Consider the following 23,925-nt stretch of genomic DNA (forward strand, 5'->3'; position numbering starts at 1 on the left):
TGACCGCAAGTGCGACTTACCAACAGAGAGAAAAAAAAGAAAAAAATAGTTTCACTTTCTAAACGTCACCGACGGAGAGGCGGCGCCGGTCGGTCGGTTGGAAGCCATTTGGAATCTGCCATTGAAATCTGCTCCTTGTTTGTGAGACCTCGGGCAAGTTGTTGGTGCTCACTTTCAGTTACACCGTGTCCAAATCCAAACCCATGGACCCGATGGACTGGCTGAAGAACGAGGAACTGCTGCGGTTCTTCCACCGCTGTAAAACCGAGATGTCCTGCATGGAGAACCCGCACACGTTCCTCCGCCAGCTCCGGGACCACGACCTAGTCCCGGAGGACCGATACAAGGTTTGAACCAAACTCGCGCGGGAAGGAACAGCATATATGACACTGTAATAAAACACTAACACGGTAATACAACTAGTAGGTTGCCCTCGTGGCAAAATTGTCAGAATTACAACGAATTAGTTTACAAATTGCACTTACAAGTCTGCTCTCCGACCATGAGAGCCATCCTTATAGGCTATACTTAGATAGTGCTTTATAAATAAAATGCATTACAGGTCACGGGGCCTTGCATTAAACATAAATGACATTTTCTCCAACAGTTTCTAATCTGTAACCCTCGCTTCACTCACACTGCAGGGCGGATGTAAAGTTTCTTAATTACAAAGGCCTAAAAAGGGGGGGGGGGGGGTCTGAGGTGAGTTAGAGAGGGGCTGACTGAGGAAATGTCCTCTGTTGTGATAATTGGTTATTCACACTCCTGAAACCGCCGGTGGGCCCCAGTGTTGTTATGGTAATGACACTATGAGTGTTGATGCAGCCAGACTCAGTGATTGGATGATGACGGCGAGGCCACCTGAGGTCAAGCCCTGTTCACACCTGGCCTAAGGTGATCCGCAAAGTGTTGAGATCCGATTGCTCGGACCACGTGTCGGGCGGGGTCTTGGCCACATATACCTGGGGGAAGGCCCGGGGTGTGTAATCGGGAGAATCGGGAGAGTTCCCGGTGAGCCGCTTCACTTCTGGGCCAATTTCATTTGTTGACATTTGTCACGTTTGTTCATCTTCTCTTAAAGTGGGCTACACACGTTCCGCATTCTGACACCGCAGCCTCTGCATGGGTTGTACCATGCGAGGAAGTTCACCCCTCTCAAATAGAGTTGGTTCGGTCCGTAGCCCGTCTTTTCCAAAACGTTTTCTCAGGTAGGCTACGGATAGCTGGGCCGGCCCGACCGCAGCGATACGCATCAGGGAGGATGGACGGGAGGAAGAGGGCAGGAGGGGCTGAAAAAGCCAGGTTGAAAAAAAGAAAGGCGTTGGAGGAGGATGCTGCCAAATGTGCCAAGCTTACTGATTTATTTTCAAGAGGACGAACACAAGTGGCAACTGGTAAAGAGAGACAAAGGCCTAATGATTAGCAACCTAACTATTCGGTTAACGTTGTAGCCTTGATTAATTAAAATATTAGCCTTTTTATATCACCCCAAATATGGCGATCCATAGACTTTGCAAATATGATGCAAATATTGATATATAATATTGATATTGAAGTATGCAGTAATATGACTATTTTTTCTGTGTAGCTTCGGAGCAGATAAGAGTTGAACTGTAAACATTAGTTCAATATGCCTCTTTGTTGAAGAGTGGGATATGTTTCAAATGTTTTATTCATTTATTTCTGCTTTTGTTCATTTATCAACCTATCCTTGTGGAATAGTGGAGTTTTTGTTAACTTCTCATCTTAAGTGGATTATTATTGTTGTATTTAACCTTTACATTATTTGTTGGATCATGGTATTAATAAAAAAAAACTACAGGATAGTAAGAGCTGAACTGTTGCTTCATTTATCCAATTTCCACTACCATGGAAAAAGTGGGCTGGTCTTGAGCCTGAAATTCCTGGGCTGAAAAGTGGCCCCACTCCGGCCCTGCCTGGGGGACCTGTGCCAAACCAAGAAGTCTTCTTGGGTCTGTAGAATATGACGTGTTGGCCCGGACATCTTTGCAGCGCGACAATATTTCATTTTAAATGGTATTTTGACACAGATTTAAGCAACATGCAAGAACACTTGCCGCCTTAAAAGTAGTAGGTAGCTGCCGGCAGCCTTTTAGCGGAGGACACACGGGTTACATTCCGGGACAGCACTGATCTTTCCATATTCAAATCGTAAATCAAAACCCACCTGTTCAGAACTGCTTTTAACTGCTTTTAATATGTGATTGTTTGCTCCATGTTTTTATTATTTTTATTTATTAGGGTTCGAGCAACTGACAAAGTCCCTATTTGTTTTACCTGTATTTTAGTTATTCTTATTTTTTTAAAGCTTTTAGGATGTTATAATTATGTTTTGTAAAGTGTCTTTGAGTATCACGAAAAGCGCTATATAAATTAAATGCATTATTATTATTATTATTATTATTATACAGCTGTAACAAGTCTGTACATCCGCAAAACTGAACAATAATAAATCCACTTGACGATTGTGAAGTTGCGATCAAGGAATATTCTTCAAAGCATATAACATGAAAAGAAGGGTTGCACAAAGTTTCTGAAATAACAGACCATCAACAATGGATTTCTCCTCATTAAAATAGTTTTGAAAAAAGCTCCTTGATTGGACTTTGTTTGTGTCCTCAACAACAATATTGTGTTGTTGAAATAAGAAAGATCTTAAAGACAAGTTCTGTTACATGCTTTTTTTACTTAAGTAGTAAAAGACTCATAAGGAGTGATTCATGAAAAAGCTATTCCAGCGTGTATGTTAGGGGCTACTGTAGAATTATTGAACCCTCATTTTCTCCATGCTTTTGTGTGTTTTTCAGAAGGTGATTTGTATGAAGAGTAAAGACAACATAAGGAAAGGTCTCTACGAAATCCTGGACTGGTTGGAAAGAAAACGTTCCCAGAGCGTCAGAGAGTTCTGGAGCTGCGTCTTCAAGGACACCATCCTGAACCAGTATCCCAGCCTGAAACTGCTGCGCAACAACCTCCTGGACGGTGAGTCTTTTTTTAATTTTCTTTAATGGTCACAGAGGTGTTAATCGTTAGGATTCTGCTTACTATGTTTATTTTCTTTTTTGTTCAAGTGGCAATTATTCCGCCTCACTCCTCTGCATTAAGAGAAGCTTCTGAGTGGCTCTAGAGTGGCATATGTTGCACACATTGCCTGCCAATAAATAAACAAATGTCAATTTAGAATACTTCCATATCTCTGTATTTGGATATTTCATATATTGTTGTTTGGAACAGTTAAATAAATAAACATATGATTAACGCTACGCGACCAATAGAAGGTTCTAGATCCATCCTCTGATCCGCTGCAAAAATCCTGATGGGAGCCCCTTTAACAAGGAATATGCAGAAGTCACAATAGACAGAGATAACAAGAGTAAAGGTTGTCAATTACTTTGACATATTTATTGTTATTGTCTTTGACTGAATTTTTGTTTACATGACATTTAAATTGCAGGGTCTTTCCATTTTGACAAACAACCTGAAGAGACGGTGGAAACGGAAGAGTCAGACGAAGGGGAAAAGAAGGCGCTTTCGGGAGGTGAGGGGGGAAAGGAGAAGCAGGAGAACTCGGTGAAGAAGATGAAGAGAAAACTGAGAAGTAGCGACCATGACGAGGAGCTGGCCGGTCCATCATCTCAGTTGACACCCAGGAAGAAAAAGTCCAAGAAAATATGCTTCTGTAAGCCCCCCCCCCCCCCCCCCCCCCCCCCCCCCCCCAACACACATACACACACACACACACACACGCACACACACAAAGAAGTTTCTCATTTGGAACAACGAGGTCAACGTATTATTGTTCTTCCTGTTCTGCAGCCTCTCCCCTAAAGAAAGGCGAGAAGAACAGCATTTGGAGCTGGCCCATCTATAAGATCCAGCTGCCCGTGACCTGTGGAGACCAGGTAGGGACCCTGAAAAGAGACCGACTGGCTAAAGGTGTGTAAGACTCAAGGACTGAAGAATACATGCTGCAATCATAGTCTCCTCTAAAAAGTGAATGGGGACGATGGCGGATGGTGAACGGTTGACATTAACGCATCCTCTGAACGTTTCAGGGGAGAGGTGCATTGTGGTCGGGAAACAGTGGTTCACTCCCAGTGAATTTGAGAGGTTTGCGGGGAAGACGAGATCCAGGAACTGGAAGATGAGCATTCGCTGTCAGGACACGCCGCTGGGAAAGCTGATAGAGGTTTATGGAAGAGTGAATTTGGAATAAACACATCGACAAAGACTTTTACTTCAATGTGGGCCATGTTACGCGCTTTTGTTGGGAGCGCCATTTCATTTTCCGTTTTGTTTCTTTCGCTGCAGGAAGGTCACTTGAAAGCAGTAAAATACAAAGGAGGGTGTAAAAAGGTGAGAAGAAAAACATAAAAATACATAAATAGATACATTCCGACTTTGTGGTGCATCTTCTCGTCGTTAGCGATCCTGATCTGAGCCATGTCCCTCCTTCTTCTTCTTCTTCTTCTTCTTCTTCTTCTTAGGCCAAGAAACCACTGTTCCCGTCTGGTCATGCAACTGCAGGTTTGTTTTATTCGTGATTTGATCAAACTACAGGAATATACATGGAGTGTCTGTGGTGGCTCATGAGAGAGTGCTGCATCCATCGCAAGCTGTGATACATTTGAGAAAACACAGGCAGAGTGAGCATCTATATGGCTAATTTTTTCCTAGTGTCTGACGAAGATGAAGATGAAGAAGAAGAAGAGGGCCGTGAGCTGAACGAGGAAGACCGCTTCTCGTCAAGCAGCGAAGAAAGCTCCACAGCTGTCGCAGGTGCTGGTCTCTCCAAAGTGATGTTCAGGGTTTTTAAATGGAATCGTGTTCCGGCAATGGGGACGTTGATCATACTTCCCGTGTGTGTCCATCACAGGCGAGGAAGTAAAGGAACCGACCGAGCAGCAGCCGGAAGTCAGCCGTGAGGACGGCAGGAAGGTGTTCAGAGTCACATGCCGCGCTGCAGCCGGGACCTTACACGCGAAACGATTCTCCTCAGGTAGCGATGTCTTGTCTGTTTCTCTGTGCACGGAAAGAAAGCTCACCACGTGTCATTGAATGTGTCCCAACCCGGCTCACATTTGCTCCGACCACCAGGGACATGTGGGAAGAGTATTCGTACTGAGACGAACTGGATGACCCCGGTGGAGTTCCTGAAGGTGGCGTCATGTCCGACGGATGCCTCTTGGAAGAAAGAGATCCAGTGTGAAGGGGGACCACTCAGTGTCCTCATCGAGGTGAACATGATCGGGCTGGTTTTAGTGACGCAATCGGAGAGAGTGGAAGTTGTAATCCCTAAGATTTCAGTCCTGTTGGATATTTTGACAGCCATGGTTACCGTGGTAACGGCAAGTGCAGTTTCATTTGAGCAGCTCAACACAAGAGCAACTGGTGAATTTGTTTCCTGGTCATTATCAATACGATGCATTGTGTTGATAATGATCACGACTCCGCCCCCGAACAATAAAAACAACCATATGGAGAGAGGATTTCAGAATGTAATTACGTCAAATGTCTATTGTAGAAAAAAGACAGACCATAAATGATATCACAAATTGGGTTTACGATTTTAACTAGAATGCGACTTTTGTCATTCAGTCAGATACACACACTTTCAAGATCACACATTCCCTTAAGGTACTTCACTGTGAGCCAGCATCACCTCTAGAGGAGGAGGGTCAGTCCTAGAAGTAAAGAGATGAAAGACGGAACAAAGACATCTCAAATAAAACCACTGCAGAAGGAAATCCACCCCATCTTGGATTTAAATCCGCCGAAAATGGTTGACAAGAGCCAAAGAAATGTTGTTTGTCAGACATGGCAACTAAAGATAGAGCCACAGGATTTGTCAAGCCGGAAAAAATATATATATTTTAACTATGATCTGTCTATTTCAGGCAAACATCTTGAGGATCCACTCGCTGCTGTGTAATTGCCTACTGTGCAAACCAGATGGCACCGACCTGGTAAGCCCGTTTCCTCATGCTATGCACGTTCTGCATCGGCAACGCGTTGTCGACCGTAGCTGATGTTTAGTGATGTTAAATAGTCCCCATGTAGTTGTGTAACTTAATGCACTTATCATGGTTTAATGCACTTATTGTAAGTCGCTTTGGATAAAAGCGTCAGCTAAATGACATGTAATGTAATGTAATGTAACCAGACTTGTGTCCCGGCAGGAGAATTGGAAGAACGATGACGAGTGTTGCGTCTGTAGAAGGGAAGACGAAGACGATCTGGTGGTGTGTGATCACTGCCCTCGCTCCTTCCACCAGAAATGTCACCTTCCCCATGTGGAAGATGTCATTTTAGGGTGAGTTTTGATGAAAGGATATATCTGAAGCAGTTTTTTCTCTCTCGTGTGAGAAGTGTTGTTTTTAGTGACGAGCCCACAGAAAAGTATTCACTGTTGATAACTGTTAGACCTTACATATGATTATTTATTTTATGTGTGTGTGTGTGTGTACAGAGACAAGAGACTGTGGATGTGTACGTTCTGCATATTCAGGACCAATCGAGAGTATTTTTACTGGGAGGAGCTGGAAAGAGAAGCAGCCATGTCGCGCCAAATATCCCAACGCATGCTGGTGAGTAAACTGTGTGACTGTCTTTGTAGCAGAATGAAAAAAAAGGAAACTAAAGGTAAAACATACTTGTTTATCTTTGTTGTCCCTGTTTTGTGCCGTACGTCTATTTCTGTGCATGCAAACACTGACTGACAATAAAGCTGAACCTGTCTGTCCGTCACTCACCCCTCTTTCCTTACATCAACAGCAATGCCAGTATCTCTTTCTGTGTCTGTGCACGGCTGATGAGGAACAGATATTCGCTATGAACCCACTCTACGTAAGTCCTTTTTCCCCCGCCGTTCCCGTGCACCGGCTTGCCGTTAAAGAGCACTTGATTATCCGGTTACTGGAGGACTCGCGGCCGGCAGAGCGTTGTGTGTCGTGGGCCCTGTTGCTTTTGATTTTGGCGTCCACAGATTTGACAGTATATTGACACCACACCAGCAACATTGCTACGGTTTTGATTTATATACCTGTAGGACAATGTCACAGCCCATATTTATTTTAACTTCCTGTTTCAAAATAAAAGCCCTCTAGCATCTTTCTGTGGACAGAATCCCGTCATCCCTTTTTCTCTTGGCACCCTCAGCTGAATGACTACTCCAGTGTGATCAAGACTCCGATGTGGCTGGGTCACATAGCAGACCAGCTCCAGAATCAACTCTACTGGACCGTTGGAGAGTTTGTGAACGACGTCCAGCTCATTTTCTCCAACTGCGCTTTATACAACCGGGTAAAAACCCTTTAGATGCAGCATTAAGAGTTTTCATCATTTGTTCACATGTGGTACTAATCAACAGTTAAACATCAAAAGGTAAGATGGACATTCTCGACATTTTATACTGACATGGTCTGTTGTGTTTTTTTACAGAACAATGCTGAATTTTTCGCCTCGGGCAACAGACTGAAGGAGTTATTTGACAGAGAATTTAAGAGCGTGTTCAACATCAATGAATAGGCTGGTGACGGATTAACAGTGTTCAGTTATCAAACTAAGTAGCGGCCAGGGAAAGGTTATGAATATGTAAATATGCCTGTGGTATGTATAGTTTTGAAATAACCCTTTGTATGTGGTTGAAATATCCCAAAAGAAATGATTCAGAATCAAGAGAATGCAAGGGACTTTCACTTGAATTATGACAACACATTTCAATCTATAATTCTATGATAATGCATTTAAAAAAAAAAGAAGGTATTCTTTCCACTTTGTTATTTCTGGCGCGGTACCAGAAATAACCAACAGTTACATTTACATTTCACCTCAACTCAACTTACTACGATCACGCAGCCCAAAGAGCTTCACACAGACAACAACAATAATTTTGATCTGAATATTCATTTTTAAAAGTGAAATGTATTTTCCTGTATGTTGATCTCAACATTATTTTTATTGCCATGTTTTTTATGGTGCTACACCACATGTGAGGAAGGTTCTTTACATTGTAAAAGTCTGCATTAGACTTTGTGTTTGTCTTAAGCCTTTTGTATCGTGCAACGGTGTCAATGCATAGGATGAAAGGGAAGTCTCTCTGTTTTAAAATAAAATATGAACTTGTGTAGGCTACATCTTGTTTACATGGCTTGTCTCCATAAACCTGAGTCTTAAAGGTAAAGTGTATCCCAGAACGTCAACAAAAGATGGACACAACTGTGAAGATGAAAACCCAAACTTTTCATTCTGATAAGAAAAGACACATTTGCTGTTACTCTTTTATAGATCATTGCGTGATGGAGATTAAATCCTCACACTAATCTCATCTTTCGAAACTGGATTGTTTACTACGTTTGCCACAGACCGTGTAATGGCATTTGCGGGCCCGGCCGACGTCATTAGTCACAGTTGCCAGCAGCAAAATCTGTGCGGACGGCTGCGCAGCCGCCCTGCGCATCCGTCGTCCGAGGTGGACAGCGCAGCCATTTCTTTGCCCCTCGTGAAGGGAAAAACACACAGCGAGGTGGCGTCTGTCCATCACGCAGGTAACTAACCCGGCGCTCGGGGCGCCATGACGTTGGCGGCACACGCCGAGGCTGAACACCACCGCCGAGCGAGACCCACGAGCTGCAAACTTTCTCCCGACTCGACGCCTGCGCAGACAAAACGGGCTCCACCGCGCCGTTCGTGTCGGTGTCGGCCATGGAGGGGAACCTGCGAGGAGGAGGCTGCTGCAGCGACGTCGCGACGATGCACGTGAAGACCGAAGCGGTCGACGAGACATCTGCGCTGGGTTTGGGCAGTCGAGAGTCGCCTGCGCCCTGCGGAGACACCGCATGCAGGGGAGGGGGAGGGGATCAGACTGCAGAGCAGCTGGCTGACGCCACAGCGACTCCCGTGCTGCTGTGTGAGTGCACGGATAATAATAATAATAATAATAATAATAATAATAATTTCATCTTTTGTGGGGGTTAATTTATATCTGGAAAATATGACCAGCATTCACCATTTAAAAATAAATAAATAATACTAATCTTTTAACACGATATGTGCCATTTGTATGCCCCCACCATCAGATCCCGTGAGCACAGACCGCTTCTTCACCACATCAGGGGATGGAAAGACGTACCTGAAGATAGCTCCAGGTGAGTGGATCACATGATCACTGGTGTCCGTCATCGTAATGAAACACACACATGGAGGCTGAATTTCTCTCACAGGACCGTTGTGTTAACAAATCTGTCGGTGCTGGCTAAAACCTATATGAATCAAACGTATTATGTATTCAACTTCATTAGTTCTCAAGTTATTAAAGGATGGTTTCAGATCCTAATAGGTTTTCAATTGGAGCTTAAAAAAAAAAAAAGGTCGGAGACCGACACAGACAGCAACATACCCCAAAACACTGCCCAAAAAATTAAGTGTAGTTTAACCAATATGCTGTAGATCTTAATGATGATGATCCACATGGCTTCCATTATACAGGTCTGTGTGAAGCACATTTCCATAAGTCTTTACCAAAAATCTTCTGGCTCTCCAGGCCTGAAATTGCTACTTTCAAATAAGATTTACATATAAGGAATAACAAAAATAAAAAAATAAAAGTTGATTTGTGTCCTGTCCGTCCAGCTTCAACGATGCCAGCAGCTCCCTCAGAGAAGACGCTCCCCTCCGGTTCCGATTTCTCCTCCAAAGCCGTGTTGTGTCTGATAGAGGCCGTTGGGCGGCGCTGGGGTCTGTACGAGACCCGGGAGCGCTCGCAGCTCTTCCAGAGCGTCCAGGAGGAGATGGCCTCCAAGGGTCACGTGCTTCCTGTTGAGAAGATCCGCCGCAAGTGGAACAACCTCATCGTCACATACAAGAGGGTTAAGGACCGCAGCCGGGAGACGGGACATGCCAAAACGTCCTGGGAGTTCTTCGATGTGAGTGTTTCCCTTCAGAACTTTTTATTTTTTTCCACACAGGGAAAATATCACTTAAAAAACAAAAAAAACACCACACACCTCTTATAATTTCTGACCCAGAGACTAAGATCATGAGTTTGCCAGTTCTATAATATAACTTGGGTTGTTTGTTCTCCTCTCTCTGTCTCTCTCTCTAGTTGATGGACGCAACACTCTGTGACACCGTTGGCACTCAGATCGTCAGCAACAAGAGACACAAGGTTTCCGCCCTGCCTGGTCCTTTGGCAAAGATCGCCGCAAAACCGCAGTTCCCGCACCCCACCACCACCATCCGCCCTAACGGGGACTTTGCTTCAACTGGTGGGGTGGACTCGGTGGGCTTCGGGGCCCCCGGCATTCAAATCATCAGCAGCGCTGCTGCCGTTAGCTCAATGACTACAGCGACCGCAAGCCCAACGAATGCTCCGGAGCTCAAGCCCCTGATCGTGCTCAACAGCGACATTGTTGCAACCAGTATTCACCCAGCCACCATTGTGCCATCTCCGTCTTTCATCTCCTCGCCTTGTTTCACGGAGACGGCTTCTACTCCCCCTTCCCTTGGCCTGACGGGCAACGCTGACCTCAGTGCGTCGCGCTACGCAGGCCGCAAAGAGCCGGCGTTCTCGCCAGGCGTCGTGCCCTTTCGCCTCAACAGGGCGCCGCTGAGCCACAACCGCAATGTCCTCGGCCTCTCCTCCTCTTTCCCGCCGGCTTCCTCCTCGCTCACCTCCTCCACTTCCACCTCATTATCTGCCACGGCGCCGCAGGGAAGCGAAGGACAGAGCCGGGGAGGGAGCGAGGAGCGAACCAGCGTCGCGTTGTTCCAGGAGGTCCTGAAGCGGCAGGAGGAACAAGCCTACATGGATCGGGTGGCCCGCCGCCGGGTGGAGGCCAGAGAGAAGCGGCGCGAGAGGAGGGAGGTGCGGATGTCGGAGTCCCTCGGCAGGATAGCCACGGCCCTGGAGCTGCTCTCCTCCAAACAGGACACAGTCATCGCCCTCCTGCAGAGACTGGCTGAGCGGAAGTGATGGAGCTCTGCATCTTTGAGCTCATTCAAACTTCTTCACCTCCTAACATGTAGCGACCCGGTTCGCCTGACTTCTATAATGCTACTGAAAAGGGGTTCACTCTCCTGATCACAGTTTCAAAGACATTTTTATAAAATGCACATGCGCTGCTCACTTTTCTACATGAAGTGAAATGGGGTGCTTTTGTAACATGCTTTATATTTTAGTGTGTTACAGTTTTCTCTACTAACATCAAATAAAAACCACCTCCTTGACCATTCAGTTAATTTTAAAGATTTTGTCGGAGTGATTAATGATAAATATAGGTTCACATTTGCTCAAGTTATCCTCGTGTCCATGGCGGGCACCCTGAAGGACCCATCACCTCCCTAGAAGGTATGAACATATATTGTGTATGGACAGACTGTGAATCTATTCTGAAGGCAGAAGGTCTGCTCTTAGATACCGAACCCACTGTGGATCTCCTAAAAGGCTTTTTCACGGACCTAGTATTCAAAAGCACTGAAAAAATGTGTCCACTAGGTGGCACTGTTTATCTACCAATAGGTTTTGTTTTGTTGAAGTTTTCATACAAAGTAGTATGAATATCACATTCAATTGGAATTGTTTCCCTGTCGTTTACATCGATCACGTGACCCTCCGAGTTCACAAAGACATTCAATTTTTGTTCCGTCATCAACTGTATATACTCACACAGCATGTGCCTTTCATTTGGTTTCTATCAATAAACCAAAACAAGAGAAAGGGTTAATCATTACCGTTCCATAAAGCACTGATAAAGCACAGATGCAAGTTTTACTGTCGACAACGTTTTCTATGGGCGAAAAGTTTCCAGCCCATTGAACCCAGTTAGAGTCCTGCCCTCTTTACACGTCCTTCTACTTTCATTTCTACTGCAGCAGGCAGGAAGAAACCGGACCAATCTGAACTCAAACACTCTTACCAAGAACAGTCGGACATCATACAGACATGATAACGTCGGTTGGCAGTGTGGATGGGAGCAGCCCTGACATCATGCCCGATGCAGAGCAGGAGGAACGTAAGTATAACAATTCACTTTTGATTCTCAACCCTTTGACTTTGTATTTCTGTGTCTTGCTGCGCTTCCAAGAGAAGTGCCACATGATTTTAAATAAACTGAACTCCATTTAAAAGGATGTTACTCCTGTTTCACGGGACAACACATGAGTCATCGTGGGAGTTTCTAGTCTTGACTTCCTGCCTGTTGAGCAGCCGTTATAAACAAATAATTGATACCACGGACACAGTCACTATGTGTGAATCCTTCTTTTCACAAAGTCTTGGCTCTGGTGCTTGTGTACATACCTGCTAGACAAAAGACTTGACTATGTAGTTTGGCCCAATCCCAATCTCCACTCTCAAGGATTTTGCAGGAAGTACATAGTCCCACTGTAAAATCGTTGAGTGATTGAGGGCTCTCTGGCAGACATTTTGGCCCCGGAAAAGCTGAAAAGATTTGGACAAATGGATATTCGTGAAAAGTAAATGTCAGATAAATAAGCAAGCTTGCCAAAATCCCCCAGAAGGGAATTTCGGCAAGCGTGCAGAAACGGGCCCTGGGAAGCCGTACTCAACCGGTTTCTTTACGCGACACCCACCTCTGGCCCTGTGGGCGTTGGACCCTCACTGCACACCACATTTTAAGCATCCATCAAAACTAAAAACAGTAGTTACGATAACACGTAATGCTGACTGCTGTCTTGAATCTTCTTGGTTTGATTTCCCAAACCTCACCACAACATCGTTGCTTCGCCCGACGCCCCAACTATCTATCAGCGTTCGCCCTCAAAAGATCCAGCGTTGGTCGGGCTTTAATGTCAATCATACATTAGAAATCTAAGCAAATATGAGAATTGAGAGCATTTAATTGTGTATCTTGTATTAAAATGTCTTCTATTTGTTGGATTGACAGAGCCCCTGAGAATCATGCTTATTGGGAAGAGCGGGGTCGGCAAGAGCTCAAGTGGCAACACCATCCTCGGGCGACAGGTGTTTCTGTCGGACATAAAGCTGAAGAGAGTCACCAAATACTGCGAGAAGGAGAGTGGGACGGTGAAGGACGTGTCCGTCACCGCGACCAAGGGAGTTAAAGACGTGCCCGTCTCCGTGATCGACACGCCCGGCCTTTTCGAGACGGATCGCGACAAGGAGGTCGTCGCGCGAGATATTCTGAAGTGTGTCAAACTCCAGGAGCCGGGACCTCACGTCTTTGTGTTGGCGGTCCCCGTCGGGAGGATGACGCAGGAAGATCAAGATACCAACACACTCATCGAGGCAATGTTCGGCCCGAGGGTGTGGGACTACACCATCGTGCTGTTCACACATGGGGATCGCTTGGAGGGGAAAACGATCAACGACGTCATCGCAGAGAGCGAGGACAACCTCCGCAACTTCATACGCAGGTGCAGCGGCGGCTTCCACGTCTTCGACAACAAGAGTCCGCAGGACCAGAACCAGGTGGCGAGCTTCCTGGCAAAGATCCAGACCCTAGTGGCCCTGAATGGAGGGAAACATTACCAAACGTCCATGTATCCCGAACCGGAGAGGAGGATCAGGGAAAAACAGAAGAACTTCCTGTCGGAGAGCAATAATGAGATCATTGATAAGGAGAGACGGCTGCGGGAGCATTTCCAGGGGGAGGAGCTGGAAACGAAGATGAAGGAGCTGTGGAGGAGAGAGGAGGACAAATCCAGAGTGAACGCGGAGAATTACATCCGCGTGTCCGACTACATTCTGCGGTTGATCCTCTTCCTGGGAGGAATAGGATTGGTAGGTTTAGCTTGTCGGGTACTAAGTATGTGCCTTCTGGCGGTGATTATGATTTTCCTTTTGATTTTCTTCAACGACAATATTTGTCGTCCGTCTGTTTCAGGAAAAATACCATGGCTTTCTAAGAAAATTCAATAGGCGTAGGTGTTTTGACACTGAGGAATTGTCATGTAACACAACTGTAAAACTTGCTAATAAAAAAAAAGTATCATCAATAAGCAATTATTCGGTGTGTTTTATGGTTCCTTTTCCTCTCGGGACGTCGCAGAGGTAAGACACTGTCTGGTGGTCGGTTATCAATTGTTCTGGTCGTTTCTGAACAAACGTAAAGTTGATGTTTGGTTGCAGTTTTGTGAAAACAGTTTGACATGGACACAATAAACAGCTTGCATAATGCCATGACAGCACATTATGGAGATTGAAACCAACAATGCTTCACCAAAAGCTGCATTGCAAAGTGCATTGAATCCTCAACAGAACATTATCCATAGCGAATCAAACAAGTCTCAACCGTAAAGGAACTACTGAACATATCAGTCAATGCAGAGATGAATGCAACCATCTATTGGTCATTTTGTGTTGAGGTTTGAGGAATCAAACCATAAAGATTTTCAACATCAGTCTGATTATTGAGCATGACTTGCAACGACTGCTTCTAGTTTTAACAGATGTTAAAATGCGGCGTGACCAGCTACGGTCCTACACGCTCTATTTAAGCGAATAGTGTATACTTATAATATAAAGTATATAGTTTGTGAAAGTTTAGTCAATGTTTGATTACTCAGAAACATAGCATGTCCTTGATACAATTGGTCTTACATTTGCACGGTTTCTTTGATTATTTTTCTATATTTCTGAAGGCTTTTTAATGCATTTCAGACAGTCTTTTAATAATGAAAAGTGTTTTTGTCTCTTGTGAGGTATTTATGTCCTTGTTCTTTGTTTTAATGTTGCTTTGCTTTTCATTGTATTTGTGCATGACGTAAACAAGGTGAATAGAGAACTGCCAGTCACTCAAGGGTACAAATAGAGCCCTTTAGTTACACATTAAATTATGTTTACATTTGCAAAAACACCAAAACAATATTTATTACCAGCTATGTTTGCATTCGTTCAATGTGTAAAATCAAATAGAATACATATCCTCATTTTGTACATTTGTATTTACAGATCAATCAAAGCAGTGAGTTGTTATTTCTACTACAGACACTATTCTGTCATATTTTCCCCTTCATCGTTTTCCACCTCCTCATCTTCCTCCTCCTCTTCATCGTCATCTTCAAAGTATTTATCCTCCGCATCTCTGCTGACTATGTCCAAGTTGTCGTAGTCTGGGTTCTCGTCCACCTCACTGTGATGGACACAGGCAACATAAAACACACATCTGCAATGTGTTTACATTAGAAAATTGGCACTAATAATAGAAAACTACTCACTGTTTAAGTACACATTTTATCTCAATGTTATCAGCACCTTTTAATAGCTTCAAATCTCACGTTTTTTGGCGGAAAGGAAACGGCTACAAGGTGGCACTGCAAGCAAGTCCACCACTTGAGACAGAAGGCTATTAGAGTTGCATTTAAAAGCTCTTGAAAGGTTTTAATTCAACAAAATCCTGTTTATTGTCACAACATAAACATAAATCCTGCTCACTCAGCAGTTATTTACATAGGTTATCAAGTATCTGTTTCAATAGAATACTTTTGTTTCTTCTATTCAGCAGACGTAATGACACACTGTTCAATGTCTGTGCAACACAAACGCAGCCTTTACGTGGTATGAATGCCCGTTAAGTGGTGGCGTGGCTGACCTGTAGTTGAAATCCTTGTCTTTGCCATCTAGGAAGCGCTGGTGCATCTGACTGATGAACTCCTCCCTGAGCAGGGCCTTCTCCTCTGGGGTGGGCTCACATTGCTTCTGCTGGACAGAATAACCTACAGTAGAAACACAGAGAGAGACGCACGATGACCGACGGAACCAGGAGAGCACAGAAACGACATGCATTGCACAACTTCAGCCTCTCACCATCGTCCTCATCCTCGTCCTCCTCCCGTGCTCCATCCTCTCTCTCCTGCTCCTCGTGCAGGCGATTCTGGATGAGACGCTCCTGGTAGGAGTTGAGAAGGAGGTGGGCGAGCCCTCCTTTGCTTCCTGCTGGTGCCCCTGGTCCCCCCTGTGCCTCCTCCAGCATGGCCTCCTGGGAGCGCTCCAGCACCTAAAACATTTGTCATTCAGAAGTTACTTTAAAAACACACACACACACACACACACACAGAGTACAGAGTACAGAGAAGATGCCTAAACTGAAATAAAGCTATGACAGCTCTGGCACGGCACCGGGCTCTCACCTCATCATCAGTCAGGTATTGGCCAATGTATTGTTCATACAACAGCGGCTCCCTGATCCTCATCTGTTCCTCGCTGAAATACTCGCCCTCTAGAAAAGGAGGCAGGGCAGAGGAACAAAGGGATGACGCACAGTTGCTATACGTCATCAGGTACACAGTGTATACAAGGGGTGATCGGAGGGGTGGCAAGAGATAGCTTGGCCGCCTTACCAAGTAGAACCCAACATATCTACATGATACTACTCATGGCCAGTGTAAATTATATAATATATCGTACAGTACACTTTGATGTCAATCATGTTGCTTGGCTGCACAGTTTAAGAATGCTTTACATTTTAACCCAGCGACGGTAAAATGAGTTATTGAGAGAGTCCGGACAATTCTCGTACTAATAAAGTCTTAACTGGCATGAATCAATATATTCCTTGTTTCAGTTGACCAAAAAAAAGTCCCTACCCCTCTGCAGGGCCCTGAGGGCGGCGTAGCGCTGGTTTCGAACCCTCGTCCTGTTGGTGAACGCCGCAGCCCGTCTCTGTATCACATCGCTGTAGTGAAGAACCCGTGGGTCTGAGCTGACGTGGGCAAACGCTGACAGGTTCTGGGGCTTGAGGCAGGCCTAGACATGGGGGAGGTAGGTGGGTGCAAAGAAATATGCTTGTCAGTATGGTGAATATAAAAATACATACTTTGACCAGCTGCCACACACACACACTTATTGAGCTGCGTCTACGTACATGGTACCTCTCCAGGAACACCAGCGGTCTGCTCCTGTACTGATGCAGCAGCTCTTCTCTGCGCTGCTTCAGGGTCAGCTCAGCATCTCCCTTCTGCTGGCTCTTCACCAGGCTTGCGCTCATGGCCAAGGCGTCCACCATGGCGTTGACACAGATCGCCTCCGCCTGGCTCACGCACTGCGCGTGACAATCGGACACACGATCAGCATTTGTTATTGTGTTCGTGTGCACATGCTTAAGAGATAGCGGTTACGTTGACGCTGCTGCTCTCACCTGTGCGTCTTGCCGTGGCCGCTGGGCCTCCGTGGGGCGTTTAAAATCCCATAATTGTGACAGTGTCACGGGTTCTTCTGGTAAATCACTCTCGTCTTCACTTTCACACAAACTCGGTTGTGTTCTAGCCGGAGGGTCGATTTCCCCCCACATGATTAACGGTTAGTCAGCTAGCGTTAAATTAGCTAATGTGTATGTCCGTTGTCAGATTATCTTGATGTTTAGCTTTACTGGAACATTAACGTATCTGAATGAGTTGTCAGAACAACCGGAAAAGGGATGGCAATGTCTCTCGATGTGGCGTGAACATTCCCGTATGAAAAAAAAAAATGAATTACAGGTTTATTACACACATTCGTCTCACTAGTTTAGCTTTGTTTTGCCGCCGTGTTGGTCCGTCTATAATAATGTCCTCTAGTTCTGCGACCGAAAGAATGGTTCCCCCCCCCCCGGTCGCCGACGCGCCTGCTCTGTTGATTCTGTCGCCCTTTGGTGGTTGCTTTTGGACCATAACAAGCAAATTGAAATAAATAAAACAATTTAAGATGCATTTTTCTCAAATATTGATACAAAATTTGCTTGATGTCCTGACTCCAAATTGGGTACCAATATTTTACGATTGTCTTTCTCAGTTATCCATAATTGTATTACCACGCAGGATATCTGGGGACAGGTACGATTCCAGCACAATAAGTGTGGGTATGGGGGTTTAGTTTGGGGCCGTCACAGCTCATTTGCTTCATTTTTTTAAACCATATACATGCAAATACATTTTAAGAAAATGTCAAGATGAATTCTCCCTCACCCTTAAAATTGTTGAACTTTTCACCCCCTTTCACTGTCGATGTAAGAGGAGGTGCCACTTCCACCGAAATAAAAGGGAATAACACTTTTATATGTGTGTGACCACTTCACTTTTCATCACGAGATGAGTGTTACGGACAGACACGATGTTTCAATCCTAAACACTCGCGAGCGTTATCTTAAAGTATGTATTTCCTGTTATGGTCGACGATAAGAGGTGTATTTTGAAATCTTTTAAACCGGAAATGGTATATGTGTCCCATCCCGGTTGACTTCACGATGTGTATCGCACAAACTTGTCAGCCTCCCCGGACCAGCCCTAAAACTCTGCGAGTCTTGCTGGTTGTATCCGCCTGAGATCGGCAGCGACATGGGAACCGCCCGGGATCAAAGATAGTGCCGAGGTACGTTTTCACCACATAACTGACCGCATGCTGCGTGATGCCAGTGCGCAGCGGCGCGCCGCTTTGTGTGTGGACCACAGCCTGTCAGGTCCTTGTTGACTGCTGCTGCTGCAGCTGCTGGGCCTAGTTATTTGGAAAAAGAAGAACAAACACAGTGATTTTGCTCTGGAAGAATTGTCTTTGTTATCGTTGATGGTTTAAGTAAATGAAAAAAAAAACGAATCACAGTTTTGTCACGATTCTTTGTTATTGTGGTTAATCCCAAAACTTCTGGCTATAGATTTGAGTACAGCTATTCCCTCCATGGCATATACAGCCTCTACAAAGTAAAACATTATACAGGGAGAACTTATGGAAATGTTTTTTATTATTATTATTGACTTGTTATTTTAGGGGTCGAGTTTAGTGTCCAACTTACCTGAGCATCCTGTCTTTGTGAGTGTGAGAGGACACTTCCTTTTTCCTCTTCGAACCGAAGGGAAGTGGCAGATTCTGTTTCGACTTAGGGCCGTGGATGGAGCTGACTCGCCTCGTTCTCAGCCTGGAGCTTGGTGGTCAAATTTGGTTGAGGTCCGTTCCTCAAGTCTCAACTTCAGGTCCCTGCTGCTCCATCGTCTGAAGGAGGACTTCCTGCCCTGCCCTCAGCTCACCGATCGGCTCCTCTTCCGCCCGAGGCTTCTTCTCTGTCTCCATGGTGGTTGCTGAGGGCCGGCTTTCTGTTCCTGAGTCTGATCAGTGAACTTCCGTTTCTTAGCCCCTCTTCTTCTGGAGCTGGTCAAAGTACCTGTTTCCAAAGAGACCCGTTCGTCTCAGTCCACAACGACGCGTTCCTTTATCCCGGGCTGCTGCTCGGTGAGTTTTCAACCTTGTTGTCTTTCTTCTGCTTCCTGCCCGCCTGGTCAGGGTCAGGGATGATGGATTTCTTGACAGGGTCAGGGATGATGAGCTCCTTGACAGGGCCAGGGATGATGGATTCCTTGACAGGGTCAGGGCTGATGGATTCCTTGACAGGGCCAGGGATGATGGGTTCCTTGACCGGGTCAGGGATGATGGATTCCTTGACCGGGTCAGGGATGATGGATTCCTTGACAGGGCCAGGGATGATGGGTTACTTGACCGGGTCAGGGATGATGGGTTCCTTGACCGGGTCAGGGAACCATCGCATTATATTGCGTTACGCCTTTGCACAGACTACTGTATCTAATATTTTGTATATTAAACAGCTGTTTCTTCATCTGACCCATTTAATTCCTCTCACTTTGGTTCTAGACTTGGTCCAGTGAGATGGAAACCTTCGGCTGCTGGTTGAACAGGAAATAAAAACCCAGGTATGTACATTTGCAGCTTTCTGCTAGCCAACATCTTCATAGCTCCTTTTTATTATAACAAAAAAAAGAAAGAACATATTTCGCCGAGCCTAAGTTGAGATGGAGTTCCAGGTTACTCCAGAGTAATACACAGATCCAGTAAACATGTCAGGTTTTCTGCTCTCTGGTTTGTGAGCTTTCATCTTTGAGTTGACGTTACCGTTTGAAGAGCCTGCACTCAATACATTGTTTACATTCCAACACAAACACGCCGGGATGTTCTGGAGCTACATTAAGCCAATGAAATGAGTCACAGGGTTGCTTTTGGTCGGCCGAAAATAACAGCTGCACGCACCTGTTTAATGATACTGTCTCTTAAAGTCAGGGTTTTCATTTGGACCGTTGGCTCTGTTCTGAAGCGGCGTCGCAGGCAAACGATATTTCCTGGAGGTCATGAGGTGAGGCGAGCTCCCTCAGGTCAAATCCAAACCTTTCACTGCAGGTCAGAACATGAGCGTCACCCTATGCAGCCTCCGTATTTATGAGCATTGCTCTAATTTAAGTGCAGAGTTGTGCGTGTGATGCAGCAGACTCCTTCTCTGCTCAGATCAAGTTCAAGTCGTAATTCTAACCGACAAAATCCAGGTTTGTCAGATAACAATTGGAGGAAAACAACAACAAACAAAATCCTCAATTTTTACATAAACCCAGTGAACATGTTTTCCCATAAATGAGTCGGAGCCAATGTTGTCGTAGGTTCTCGCTTCCTCTTGAGTGATGACTCTATGTTGAGCAAGAACTCGCCTCGCTATTTCTGTTTTACACGCATGGCACGTTGGAGCACGAGATATGGCGACGCTGAAGGGTTCGGTTGATCGAGCCCTGCGGACGTTCCCTCGATGAGTCGAGTTCCACAGAAGTCCTGATTGAACTCTTACAAGCTGCGCAAACAGCCCCACATCGAATGGGGAACACAGAACATTCATAGAACATTCATTGCATTAGCCAGTAATTTATAGTGTTTATTATTATTATGTTAATGTCGTACAATGAATATACTATGAATGTGATTTTTGACATTCTAATGAAGAGCGCTCTCATTTTACACATAACTATTTGTATGGCATTAATAAAACAGGGATTAGTCTTTATTACCTATGCAGGGTGCTATTAATAAATCATAGTGGGGGTGTAGGGAGACGATAACTGGCATACTGAGATATATAATATAGAACACTGATTATCTTGGAAAGGGGGGAGGAGACGTGTGTATCTGGTCATCGGGGTCTACCTTTCCTCCCCGAGGTGCCAGAGGCTGAGGATGTAATGTGTTGTTTTTTCACACAGCAGCTCATCGGCCCAGCAACCCTCCCAGTGTGTGGCGCGCGGGTAGAAGATGCGCAGCATGCATGGCGGTGTTTGTGGCACACGTGGCTCTGAAACTCCGGGTTTGCGTTGCTTCACTTTCTAGGTCCGTCCGCGCAGCCGCTCCTCTGAATCCCTGGTAACCATGGAGACCGAGTTTGGAGGGAGACCAACTGCAGGTGCCTTCATCCCCAGCCCTCAGAGTGAAGCTGTGGCCAATGAGCTGCAGGAGTTGTCCCTGCAGCCCGCCCCCAATCTGCTGCCAGTCAGGGAGAGGAAGGACGGTAGGTGGCTTTTCTGTTTACCCTGCAAATGAAACCGCTTCTACTTGTGCCATGGAACGGCTTCAAGGGGTACACGCCTTGTGAAACTAGGAAGACAGACGAGCAGCAAAACCTGTGGTCCCGTCGGATTTAATTTGAACATGATTGGGGCCTATTTCCTTTTGTGTTTAACCGTTTGAAGATGCAAAGAAGTAAAATGCTCCCAGAGGGGGGATGGAGGCTGTTTGTGTGCCGTGTTTTTTTTTTTTCCCAGCATCTGTAGAGCTTCTAGCTGCTGCTGGAGTTTACATTTCAGACATACCAGGTCTCCCTTCCAATTACCTCATTATAAACAGCAAGTGCTGTCTTCCGAGTGCACACACTCTCAGGGGCCGGCTTGCTTACGCACACAGGCTCTCATGCGGGAAGAGAAATGGTCGTACACGTGCTGTATTTTCGGTGAAGTGCACTTCGGCGAAACAACACAGTTGACCTCAAACTTGACCCAAACACTCAGAGAAATGAGAGACCGCTCGTTCTTAAAGCAACGCGCCATACGGTGATGCTCTGTTCCCTCTGTGTCGGCTGCAGACAACATTGTGGATTTTGAGACTGGGTTCAGATGTAAGGACCCGTGCCTGTTTCCACCTGACGTTAAAGGGACCCTGTGGAGTTTGTTTGTTTTTAGCGTGTGTCCCCTTTTTATTTATTTTTCTAGCAATGCGCATGTATGGATGGTCAATGGCTATCTATCACTGACCTTTCAACTTGTTGGGTGCATTAGTTTTGTTCCGATAGTGCATGGTCATGTCGCACAGATGTAATTGCAGTGCTGAGCATTGCATTCATTTGCATTTGTACAGATACACAGATAGGGCTGCAATATTATAGGGAAGCAAAACAAGTCATGTGCAGTGCTTTTCTTTTTCTACTTCTGGATTGCAGCCGCAACATTCAGGACAGTTCACCTCAGGCTGCCGCTGCGGGGTGCACATTCAGTGTCACATGACAGCTCCCCAAAAGTGAAGCCAAAACATCTTGATCGCCCCCTCCCACCCAGTGGCTGGATGTGAGTTTAAGGAAAACATATTTTTCGACTATACCTTGAATAGGGAAGGTAGAGCCGTAGTAGCACTTAAATGTCCCTTACCGATAGCACTTTGTTGTTAAGCACTTTAGTAGCACTTAAATGGCACGTACGGATAGTACTCTGTAGTTTAACGTTATTGAAGAAATTGTACTTGCTTGATTCTTGTTGTTCTGAGTTTGGACTCATGGTTTAATGCACTTATTGTAAGTCGCTTTGGATAAAAGCGTCAGCTAAATGACATGTAATGTAATGTAATGTAATCAGCGCATCTAATAGGAGATATTTACTCACTGGCCTTACAAGGGCAGACGAGCTCGACACTGTTGGGTGGTATTGGAGCATATTGCTTTGGGAGGGTGCAGCTGTAACTCGTATGGACACACCGACGGGTTGCTGTGCTTTCTTTTCACAGTTGAATTGTCGACCTCTCCGGCTGGATGTATTGAGCTGGTGTCTTATTGTGTGGGTGCTTGGATTTGATGATGCAGTTAATGCAAAAGAATATTGGTATTTTATGTGCAGCTGAGATAAAGATAGCTGATGAAGATTGCCCGCATTTATTTATATATTTGAAGGTATATATGAAGCATTAATATTGATCGATTTATTATGGCAAACTGTTCCATTATTGGAAGTTCTGGAGCGTGTACTTGGATAGAAACGTAACATGGAGATCACTTGGACTACCTTCATTCATAATTCATGTGTGGTCTGGTTTGACTTATTTCTTTTAATAAAAAAAGAATCCCATGTTAGGCGACTGTAAAAGAGTGATATTTATAGTACCAGTTTTCCATTCAGTGGAAGTTGTTATGCATGAGCATTTTACCAATTAAAGTAAACTCTGGAGCAGAAATAAATATTTAATCTACGCAGAGAGAGACGGATAAATCATAATAAAGAGACAAAGGACACGGTGCCTTACGTGTAAACCCTTTTCCACTGAATGGACGAAGAACGACATTTCATCTTCTTCTCTCTTTTACTTTTCCTCAGAAGGACACAGCACGGGTTCTGTTTTGTTTTTGTGTTTCAGAAGTGCAATCTGAATACATCTGCTGCAGTGAGTAAACAGCTGACATAGTAATGTGATACATGTGGGCAGTTACACAGGCCAGCACTGTGGAGCCCTCTATTTTAAAGTGTGTGCCTGTCTCCACCTTCTGGCCAATACAAGTACTACAACCAGCGCTGCTCTATGTAAGACAAACTAATGTGAACCCATGGTTCCTAAACTGAACACCATCTGGACCCGAGTTTTGTTCAAATCCTGTGTATCAGCCCTGAATAACGTGTGTGTGTGTGTGTGTGTGTGGCAGTATGTGTGTGTAAGGTGTGTGTGTGTGTGTGTGTGCAACCCTAGCCCTGCTCGACACGGTTGAAGAAGTTCTGGATTTAGCGGTGAGGCCAGCTGGTCCTGCTATTTAAACCAGTTGGAGAGCGTACAGAGGTTAAGAGCAAAGCGAGATGTAATATCAGAGGAGGGTTGGTTGAAGTGAGAAACGGTATTTGGGGTGGTGGGGGGGGCAGGAGTTCTCTGGAGGAACAAAATAG

The 23,925-nt window shown here is 45.2% G+C and overlaps 5 protein-coding genes across 5 annotated transcripts in view; 4 read left to right on the forward strand and 1 right to left on the reverse strand.

Annotated features, from left to right (window-relative positions):
- The first annotated feature begins 70 nt into the window (after positions 1 to 70).
- On the forward strand, positions 71 to 8,154 carry sp100.1 (SP110 nuclear antigen, tandem duplicate 1). The gene is made up of 16 exons (XM_034540080.1): positions 71 to 347; positions 2,829 to 3,003; positions 3,476 to 3,700; positions 3,838 to 3,957; positions 4,077 to 4,210; positions 4,333 to 4,377; positions 4,509 to 4,548; positions 4,699 to 4,800; positions 4,898 to 5,020; positions 5,119 to 5,258; positions 5,919 to 5,987; positions 6,201 to 6,334; positions 6,491 to 6,608; positions 6,796 to 6,867; positions 7,180 to 7,323; positions 7,462 to 8,154. The coding sequence occupies exons 1-16, from the start codon at positions 204 to 206 to the stop codon at positions 7,546 to 7,548; spliced, it is 1,872 nt and encodes a 623-aa protein (XP_034395971.1). The 5' UTR covers positions 71 to 203; the 3' UTR covers positions 7,549 to 8,154.
- A 73-nt stretch (positions 8,155 to 8,227) lies between these two features.
- On the forward strand, positions 8,228 to 11,254 carry LOC117735449. The gene is made up of 4 exons (XM_034540081.1): positions 8,228 to 8,929; positions 9,099 to 9,167; positions 9,652 to 9,944; positions 10,124 to 11,254. Exons 1-4 carry the CDS (start codon positions 8,725 to 8,727, stop codon positions 10,991 to 10,993), a joined length of 1,437 nt encoding a protein of 478 aa, XP_034395972.1. The 5' UTR covers positions 8,228 to 8,724; the 3' UTR covers positions 10,994 to 11,254.
- An 89-nt stretch (positions 11,255 to 11,343) lies between these two features.
- On the forward strand, positions 11,344 to 13,938 carry LOC117734759 (GTPase IMAP family member 7-like). The gene is made up of 3 exons (XM_034539025.1): positions 11,344 to 11,368; positions 11,893 to 12,032; positions 12,927 to 13,938. Exons 2-3 carry the CDS (start codon positions 11,963 to 11,965, stop codon positions 13,919 to 13,921), a joined length of 1,065 nt encoding a protein of 354 aa, XP_034394916.1. The 5' UTR covers positions 11,344 to 11,368; positions 11,893 to 11,962; the 3' UTR covers positions 13,922 to 13,938.
- An 866-nt stretch (positions 13,939 to 14,804) lies between these two features.
- On the reverse strand, positions 14,805 to 17,567 carry ccdc97 (coiled-coil domain containing 97). Its single transcript, XM_034539026.1, has 7 exons — positions 17,139 to 17,567; positions 16,866 to 17,042; positions 16,588 to 16,747; positions 16,132 to 16,220; positions 15,809 to 15,998; positions 15,594 to 15,717; positions 14,805 to 15,134 (listed from the first exon to the last, which is right to left on the reverse strand). The coding sequence occupies exons 1-7, from the start codon at positions 17,289 to 17,291 to the stop codon at positions 14,993 to 14,995; spliced, it is 1,035 nt and encodes a 344-aa protein (XP_034394917.1). The 5' UTR covers positions 17,292 to 17,567; the 3' UTR covers positions 14,805 to 14,992.
- A 504-nt stretch (positions 17,568 to 18,071) lies between these two features.
- Positions 18,072 to 23,925, forward strand: part of LOC117734758 (myocardin-related transcription factor B-like) — a 33,024-nt gene continuing 27,170 nt past the window's right edge. The window contains 3 exon segments of the mRNA XM_034539024.1: positions 18,072 to 18,346; positions 19,616 to 19,674; positions 21,125 to 21,302. Of these exon segments, the coding sequence (XP_034394915.1) occupies positions 21,164 to 21,302 (139 nt within the window). The 5' untranslated portion in view covers positions 18,072 to 18,346; positions 19,616 to 19,674; positions 21,125 to 21,163.

This window comes from Cyclopterus lumpus, chromosome 8 (assembly GCF_009769545.1).
Source record: "Cyclopterus lumpus isolate fCycLum1 chromosome 8, fCycLum1.pri, whole genome shotgun sequence".
Lineage (NCBI taxonomy): Eukaryota > Metazoa > Chordata > Actinopteri > Perciformes > Cyclopteridae > Cyclopterus > Cyclopterus lumpus.

Coding starts and splice junctions, on each gene's coding strand:
- sp100.1 (XM_034540080.1), top strand. CDS start 204: ATGGACCCGATGGACTGGCTGAAGAACGAGGAACTGCTGCGGTTCTTC. Junction 4,211..4,332: donor CGCTGGGAAAGCTGATAGAG/GTTTATGGAAGA, acceptor CTTTCGCTGCAG/GAAGGTCACTTGAAAGCAGT. Junction 6,868..7,179: donor TCGCTATGAACCCACTCTAC/GTAAGTCCTTTT, acceptor TGGCACCCTCAG/CTGAATGACTACTCCAGTGT.
- LOC117735449 (XM_034540081.1), top strand. CDS start 8,725: ATGGAGGGGAACCTGCGAGGAGGAGGCTGCTGCAGCGACGTCGCGACG. Junction 8,930..9,098: donor AGCGACTCCCGTGCTGCTGT/GTGAGTGCACGG, acceptor CCCCACCATCAG/ATCCCGTGAGCACAGACCGC. Junction 9,168..9,651: donor GTACCTGAAGATAGCTCCAG/GTGAGTGGATCA, acceptor CTGTCCGTCCAG/CTTCAACGATGCCAGCAGCT.
- LOC117734759 (XM_034539025.1), top strand. CDS start 11,963: ATGATAACGTCGGTTGGCAGTGTGGATGGGAGCAGCCCTGACATCATG. Junction 12,033..12,926: donor CGATGCAGAGCAGGAGGAAC/GTAAGTATAACA, acceptor TTGGATTGACAG/AGCCCCTGAGAATCATGCTT.
- ccdc97 (XM_034539026.1), bottom strand. CDS start 17,291: ATGTGGGGGGAAATCGACCCTCCGGCTAGAACACAACCGAGTTTGTGT. Junction 16,748..16,865: donor TGTTCCTGGAGAGGTACCAT/GTACGTAGACGC, acceptor CCCCATGTCTAG/GCCTGCCTCAAGCCCCAGAA. Junction 15,135..15,593: donor GACAAGGATTTCAACTACAG/GTCAGCCACGCC, acceptor TGTCCATCACAG/TGAGGTGGACGAGAACCCAG.